Source organism: Camelina sativa, chromosome 4 (assembly GCF_000633955.1).
Source record: "Camelina sativa cultivar DH55 chromosome 4, Cs, whole genome shotgun sequence".
Classification (NCBI taxonomy): Eukaryota; Viridiplantae; Streptophyta; class Magnoliopsida; order Brassicales; family Brassicaceae; genus Camelina; species Camelina sativa.
This window is the reverse complement of record NC_025688.1, coordinates 20866798-20874758: the sequence shown is the minus strand read 5'-3', so window position 1 is coordinate 20874758 and position 7961 is coordinate 20866798. Positions and strand designations below refer to the sequence as shown.

At 34.7% G+C, this 7961-nt stretch overlaps 3 protein-coding genes across 4 annotated transcripts in view; 2 read left to right on the top strand and 1 right to left on the bottom strand.

Annotated features, from left to right (window-relative positions):
- LOC104784108 lies at positions 15-1267 on the bottom strand (the record flags this gene model as incomplete). Its single annotated transcript, XM_010509175.2, has 3 exons — positions 790-1267; positions 369-498; positions 15-96 (listed from the first exon to the last, which is right to left on the bottom strand). Coding segments are annotated over exons 1-3 (576 nt in total), but the record flags the coding sequence as incomplete, so codon positions are not given.
- LOC104781523 (copper transport protein CCH-like) lies at positions 3731-5098 on the top strand. Its single transcript, XM_010506222.2, has 3 exons — positions 3731-3973; positions 4441-4516; positions 4644-5098. Exons 1-3 carry the CDS (start codon positions 3965-3967, stop codon positions 4910-4912), a joined length of 354 nt encoding a protein of 117 aa, XP_010504524.1. The 5' UTR covers positions 3731-3964; the 3' UTR covers positions 4913-5098.
- The window catches only part of LOC104781522 (BTB/POZ domain-containing protein At3g56230), a 2923-nt gene continuing 1617 nt past the window's right edge, over positions 6656-7961 (top strand). The window contains exons 1-3 of one of the 2 annotated variants that reach the window (XM_010506220.2): positions 6656-7093; positions 7208-7390; positions 7644-7695. In XM_010506220.2, the coding sequence (XP_010504522.1) occupies positions 6887-7093; positions 7208-7390; positions 7644-7695 (442 nt within the window). In that variant the 5' untranslated portion in view covers positions 6656-6886. Of the gene's footprint in view, positions 7094-7207; positions 7391-7643; positions 7956-7961 lie in introns of both variants that reach the window. The other variant, XM_010506219.2, reaches the window with a different exon arrangement.

Here is a 7961-nt window from a genome sequence, read left to right as displayed (position 1 = left end):
TGATAAGTATATAGGTAGAGCTTTCCTGAATTCACCTTTTTGGGAGCCATTTTCAAGGGCTTCGTTTTGTTTACATCTGCTTGACATGTTTTCTTCCTGTGATACAAATTTCAAAGAGAATTAACTAACAGCGACATGCTTCAACAAGCCACAAAAATGTTAAACTAATTTGATGGCCATGATAGGTTCAACACTAATTCCAGTCATCTCATCTAATCTATGAATAGAGAACAAGCCACAAGACAGCACCAACAAAATTAAGTAGCAAGTACTATGTTCTAGCCTGGTTCCACATGTCCATTAGCTACAGGCCAGATCTTATATCTCCCAAAACTCAACAATCATATATAATCGAATGAGTTTCATACCCAGCGCTTGATGTCAAGTCCAGACGCATGCGAGCCGCTGCACTAGAGGGAGAAGAAGATGCGTCTTTATTCCTCTTCCTTCTCACCGTGTAAACAGACCAAGGCTCAGCAAACTCCGTGTCACTAACGCCTAAGCATAAGAAATTTCTTAAACATCAGCTTAAGATAGAAACCAAAACCAATTTAGCAGAATTATCAATTGAAAATTAACAGATACCAAATTTGCAATTCACTTAACATGGCTATAATCCACTAAAACATGATGAATTCAAGCATAAATCTAACGATTCCTGAAAACCCCCAAAACCCAGAAACCTAAAACCCTAGAGTTGCGCACAAAATCCAATTCAAATCAAAAATCCCTTAAAATCGATACAATAAAACCAAATTGGATCAAAATCATCGCAGATAAATCAATTACCCAAGTCAGAGCGCGATAATTGGGGACGAGAAGGAGCAGAGGCCGGAGAACCCAGATCTGCAGACATACGGCGAGTGACGGGTCTAACGTTCGTGGCAGGAGACGGAGAAGCTTTCTCGGAAGCAGTCTCTGAATTAATAACAACATCTTTGGGTTTCTCCTTGAGCGTAGTTTGATCTACTAACCTCTTGAGAGATGAAGTGAGACTAGGATTCGCGAATTTGAGTGAAGAAGATGGCTGTTGTCGAGAAGATCTGGAGACGATGTTGGTACAATCGGCAAGCGGTTTCCTTTGTCTTCGTCCTCCGACGGAGCGAGGAGCTTCCGTTATTTTACCCGGTGATCTTCGCGTCGGAATATTCATCTGAGAGGTCTTTGGGGGAGAAGATTCTACACTCGCTGTTGGCGGGAAGGTAGAAAGGTCGAAAAGGAGAAGAAGAGTTCTGAAGAAGTTTCGATCTATTGAGAGAGCTTCATTTCAGGGGATTGATTTAAGAGAAAGCCCAAATTGGGAAAGTGTCATTTGGGCCCTTATTGTTTTTTCGATCGTATTATAGTAAATGACTAATGATTAATGTTCTACCTTTTTGTAAACTTTATGAAGTGTAAGGATGAACAAATTATTTTCTAATAAATACTTTTTTTTTTTTGTAAGGATAATATGAAAATGGGTGAATTTATTGAGTACCCAAAAAAAAAAAATTAACAAAGAAAATAGCCAATTATTTGAAAAAAAATTTGAGAATTAGGATTAGGGGTAAGAGAAATTATTATTTTAGGTTTTGTGGTTTAGGGATAGTGGTGGATAGTGGTGGACGGCGGTAGACGGTGGTCTGGAGGTTGTCCGGCGGTGGTCTGATGGTAGTCTGGCGATTCTCCGGCAATGTTACCGCGGTTCTCCGACGGTGATCCGACGGTGATCCGGCAGTATTCTGGCGGTTCTCCGACGATGCTTCGACGGTGTTTCGGCGGTTCTCAGGTGGTGATCCGGCAATATTCCAGCGGTGATCCGGCGGTCGGAGATAATTTGATGATGGTAGAAGGGGTGGTTGGTGGTGGTAGGGATGAATATAGTAAGGATAAAATAGTATATACTGTATAATATATAGAAAATATGTTAGGGTTATGGTCAGAGTAGTTAGTTATTTAATTTTTGTTTTTTCCTAGTTAGTTTTGTTAATTTTCCTATAAAAATTGATGTTTTAAAAAAAGAGGATGATATTAAAACTTTTTAAAAAAATGGGACAGAGGATAGTTGTTTTTTAAAAGTGGGAGGAGAGTAGTGTAGAGCAATACAGCCCATATTTTAGGTATCTTTTGCATCGTATCATTTCTCCCTTTTAAAGCTTTTTGAGGTGTTAAGATGATAAATACATTATGAGAATTTAAAAAAAAAAAAATTGGGGCAGATTTTAAATCAATGGATCAAAATTCAAAAGACTCTTGCGTGTTGTTGACCAATCCAAAAAGGAATTGCAACTTTGAAGCCAAGTAGACAAAGTATAATTTAGCATCGTAAAAATATGCAAGTAGCTTCAATATTAATTACGATTGAGGATTGAGGCCAACGGTTTTGGTCATGAGGAATATGCAGTATTGCGTTGTGTTGTCTTGCTTCTTGATGGAAATCTAAATAAAGAATAATCTTGTATTTCGAGTCATATGATGAGAGATGTGTTGGAACACGAAGATTGCGATCAGGGCCGGCCCGACTAACTTTGTTGCCTAAAGCCAAATTTTTTTTCTTTGCTCATTAACAAACACTAGGGAAAAAATGTTTCAAAATCTGATACTCCCAAAGGTCGAACTCGTGACAATGAATGAGAGTAGAGGGGTACTTAACCACTGTACTACTGAAACACTTTCGAAAATGATGCCCCTGAAATTGTTGATATAATTTGGCGTCTAAAACCCTTGCTTTACGAGCTTTAGATCAGTCCGGCCCTGATTGCGATAGTACCAAATGAAAACAAATCCATATATCGGTTTGGTAGAGGTGTTTCGAGAGTGTCAGCTGTGAACGAGTGCCATATTTCAAAGCTAAACACATTGTTAGAAGATATATGCTAATATGTGTTTTCATGGGTGTCGCATAGGAAAGCACAATGGAAAAACTTATCTATACGTATTTCAACCATAACAACCACCCAAGAGACAAAAACAGGTCTGGGGATCCTTATAAGAAACCATATTAAATTTGAGTCTTACCCGAGTAGGATTTTGAAAAACGGTGCTCATCGGTTTTTCAGTCACTTTTTAATACCAAAATAAAAAATAAAAAATCTAGGATTAACGTATAAGTCAAGATCTGATTCTAAAAAATAAAAAGTCTAGGATCAACTCCCCTAAAAGGCCTTTCTTACATGCAATTGGCGAAAATATGAATGGTGATAGATTAAATAGTCTCAGTTTTGAATTAGAATACTTTTTGTTCATCATTCAAAAATTTTAGTTTTTGAAAATATATTATCAAAAATTGTGAAAAAGTATATTTTATGCCCATACACTCATCTACCTAAACAATAGAATGATTTAGTCCGTCTCACCACTGAAAAATCCACATATTTAAATACTGATTTTATTTATGTATTTGCCATTTGGGTTACGGATGTTGGTAACCAACGTAGAATAAAGTACTACTATTTCTATAGATTGATACATATAGTATTTGTTTTTTTATTTATTGAACATGATACTCTTTATAATGATTAACAAATAAAAAATCAGTATAAAAATAGTTTTCTATAAGTTCATAGTCAAAAATACTAATCTAATAAAAGTAAACTTTGAATAACCTCCATATAAAGATGTAAAAAATTAAGTACTTGGTACTGCAAACAAAACATGTGTAGTACAAGAAAACCTCATCTAAATTCTTTGTACTTGTACTTTCTGTTAGTGGGTTTTAAAGTTGGTCAGCTTTTTTTCCACATCAGGTATAACAAACCTTCCTAAACCTTTTATATTCTATTGGGAATATGGTAAATGCACACTAATTCACAATGCTCTCGTTTCCTTTACGCTAACTCCTCCGAATCTTTCTTTTTTTGCTTTTGCATTACTATAAATAATCAACAAGACACCATTTCTTTTCATTCAACAAATAAGCATCTCCTTCTCTAATTCGGATCATCCTTCTCAAAGCTTATTCGTTTCGTTTCATCTCATTCTAGATATGGCTCAGGTAAAAAAAAAAAATTCTTTTTGTTTTCTCCGTTTAATTTTTTGGGTTTACGTCTGGTTCTTGGCCATAAAACGATGGAACAATGTTTTTTAGAGAATGATTTTTTTTGTGTGCGTGTGTCGGTGTGTGTTCATTTCCAAAAGATGCTAACAGTTGCTCTAAGATTCATGGCGGTGTCTGAATTGGTCGACTAATCGGTTTTCAGCATCCGGTTAATATGACAATTAGAAAATTGCATAAAAGGAAAAAAAAAAAAGAATGAGATTGATTGGTCTAGGTTCTATCAGCTGTATTTAGAATGTCATAGCGTCATTTTAAAATATTTATTAAAAAAGGTGATAATTAAGCTTGAACGCAACAAAATAACTGTTAATTAGTGTGATAAAATTAGCTGTTGATCATTGTCGGATCAAATCGTCATATATATGGTTCTAACATTGTCGGATCAAATCGTCTAATAAATGCAGACCGTTGTCCTCAAAGTTGGTATGTCATGTCAAGGCTGCGTTGGTGCCGTCAATAGAGTCTTGGGCAAAATGGAAGGTTTGCATGTTTCTCTAATCTTTTTTTTTTGTTCAATGTTTGTTTCAGATACTTTTTATAAATTAATCCTTCGTTTATATATATGGCTAGTAAGTTGTTGACTCCAGACTTTATAAAATTATTGCAGGGGTTGAGTCATTTGATATTGATATCAAGGAGCAAAAGGTGACAGTGAAAGGTAATGTTGAGCCTGAAGCAGTTTTCCAAACAGTTTCAAAGACTGGAAAGAAGACTTCTTTCTGGCCGGTGGAGGCTGAGATTGAGCCAAAAGCAGAGGCTGAGCCAAAGGCCGAGGCTGTGACTGAGACTAAAACCGAGGCTAAGACTAAGACTGAGGCTAAGGTTGATGTTGAATCAAAAGTGGCAGAAGCCGAGACTAAGCCATCACAAGTTTAAGTATACTAAAGCTGAAAAAGAAGGCTAATCTACCTTTACAACGCTTCTTTATATTTTGTTTGTGTGTGTTCTTGTAAGAACTGCTTTCTCTAAATACCTAATATTTTTATGTTATTATGTACACCTTTTTCAACCTTTGATAAGAAGATGTTGGACCCATGTTGGTCCGACTTTCTTTTATTATAAGTTTTACGTGTTTAAAGTAATTAACTAACTAACTCGGCCAAAAGAAAATAACTAATTAAATACTGTGAAATTCTCAAATTTACTTGTTATAAAACTTAATCCATACCATTCAGTCATCTGTCTGAATATATACAAAAAAAATGAGAGCAGGCCTGAAGAATTAGTAATCCCCAAGCAAAAGTACTTGTTTATCTTTTTTTTTGTGAAAGACAAGCAAAAGTTGGTTTCTGGTCGATTAATATATTTTGGATTATCTTTTCCGACTTTCTTTTATTATACGTGTTTAAACTAATTATTAACTAATTCGGCCAAAAGAAAATAACAAATTAAATACTGTGAAATTCTCAAATTTACTTATTATAAAACTTAATCCATTCAGTCATCTGTCTGAATATATACAAAAAAGTGAGAGCCGGCCTGAAGAATTAGGAATCCCCAAGCGAAAGTTGTTTTTCTTTTTTTGTGAAAGACAAGCAAAAGTTGGTTTCTGGTCGATTAATATAATTTTGTAAGAAGTTGGGCATTAAGTTGGTATAAAACTCACTTTCTCTTGGTACTATATAAGCCCAAAGCCAAGGAAAAATTACATTACATATTGCGTATGATTTTAAACTATATTGTTTTTGGTAAGAAATAGTGTAACACACACAAATAGATAGTGGTATCGCTCACGGAAAATGATAGCGAGATAATGGTATATACCGATCCATTCATCATTGTACCACTTCTGTTGAATCGTTTTCTTTTCCTGCTCATTCGATGTATAACCATTTAAATGATACATTTCTTACCGATATGGTGAAGAGGTTGTCAAAGAATTCTGATAATTAGTTTCCTAGCTTAAAATAAAATATATGTGAATCTGATTAGGTCTAATTAAGAACTTCGATATATAACGGAAATGCAAACCTTGACGATTTTGATATAAGTATATATCTCTGATCATGCATGTGATTAAAAAACAACCCAAGTCTTTTTGCAAACCTTTTATCGTTCTTCATTATCGAAATACAATATCTATATTTGGGGGAAAACTTCGACTTACAAAGAAATTATTTTTTTTTTTAATAAAGTCAATTAATATTAAGTATAGATACATATCCGTATATATCATGTCGATGAATGGTGCGACGTGCTTACACTATACATATTTGCTGTTGAAAGGTTGGCAAGTCCTTTTCTTTTTTTTTCTTTTGTTCCCAACTTTTTACGTCTTTTAGCTTTTGAAGCTATCCGTAGTATCTCAAATCTCTATATTCTTATGTCCTCTCTAATCAATTGTTCATGAGTTAATTTTACTAATTATGTAAGTTTAACACATCGTTCATGTACATGCGAAGCATATACAGTCCAGCATTTAATAAATTAATCACTAAATAATAATTAATATCCATATCAATTATTAATAAATATATAATATCCCATGAAGTTTCCAAGTTCCAACCATACAATACAACTGCATGCCCCCAAAAGATTCCTTCATGACTTAAATAATTTCATTTGCGTTGTTTTGTTTGTTAAATTATGCTCAACAACTCTTTCCGGAAACAATCATGTTCGAGTTGATTATTAACGAAAACTATATTAAAAAAATGTTTTCAAGAACGTAACCATCTCTAACCAACAACAACTCTTGAACAATACTTTTAACAACTTGCGTTCGAAGCAAGAAACTGCTCCTCCTCCATCATCTTCCTCTGTTGATCTTCTTCTTATTCTCAAGTTTACTTCAAAAAAATTGGGAGATAGACAAATAGAGAAGAGGTAACTACAAACTAAGAAAATTCAATGGATTGCTCAATCTGCACCACAATGCCAACTATTTTAAGACCACCAAGAAACACAATATGTGGATCGTGCTACGAAGGGGCTAAAACCACTATCGCGCTGCTCAAAGAGCTTGAGGGCTCGAAAGAAGATCATGACAAATCGACCCATGAGTCTACCGTCAAGAATGGCTCATCTCTTTCTTCTTCTCCTTTGTTTTCTTGTGAGGTAAGCTCCTTAATTATATATGTTTGTAAAGGTTTCAATTTTTGATTATATCAAAATACATCAATTTATCGATTTTATATGAGTTGTCTATTAAATATTGTTCGAGAATTCCAGCCACAACCACTAGAGAAGGTGATCAAATGGATGAAAAATATGAAAGAAACCGAAGAAGAACAGAAGAAAAGGATAGTCTTCTTGAGCAGCTTTGTTTCGGGTTTCAAAGAACAGCTTCATGCTGATATTCTTCTAAAAGCCGGCGATGATGGCCCTCCAATTCCTGCACATAGAGCTTTGCTGGTAATTCCATCGATCTTTTTACGTAATTTTGTGGCATTGATTAGTTAAAAAAAAATATTTATATGTTATACTAGTAGTGACTATCAAAAGAAATTATAATTTCTATATATATAATTTTTTTTTGAAAAAACCCATAATTTATAATCAAATTCAGTTTATTGTGGATAACATTTAAAATAATTAACCATAAAAACAACCATATCATATACTTTGTTAATTAAAAAAAAGACTTGGGTGTTTTCAATACATATAGGCTTCAAAATCCGAGATCTTCAAGAACATTTTAGACTCAGACGGATGCAAAAGTGCTCCAGAATACGCCATAACGCTCCAAGAACTTAACTCGGAGCAACTTCAAGCTCTCTTGGAGTTTCTATACACCGGCACGTTGGCTTCAGAAAAGTTGGAGAAACATGTCTATGCCTTGTTTGTTGCGGCAGATAAGTACATGATTCATTACTTGCAAGAGTTGTGCGAGCAACATATGTTGAGTTCCTTGAACGTCTCTAGCGTTCTCGACGTTCTTGATGTCTCGGATCTTGGTTCGAGCAAGACGCTGAAGGAGGCTTGT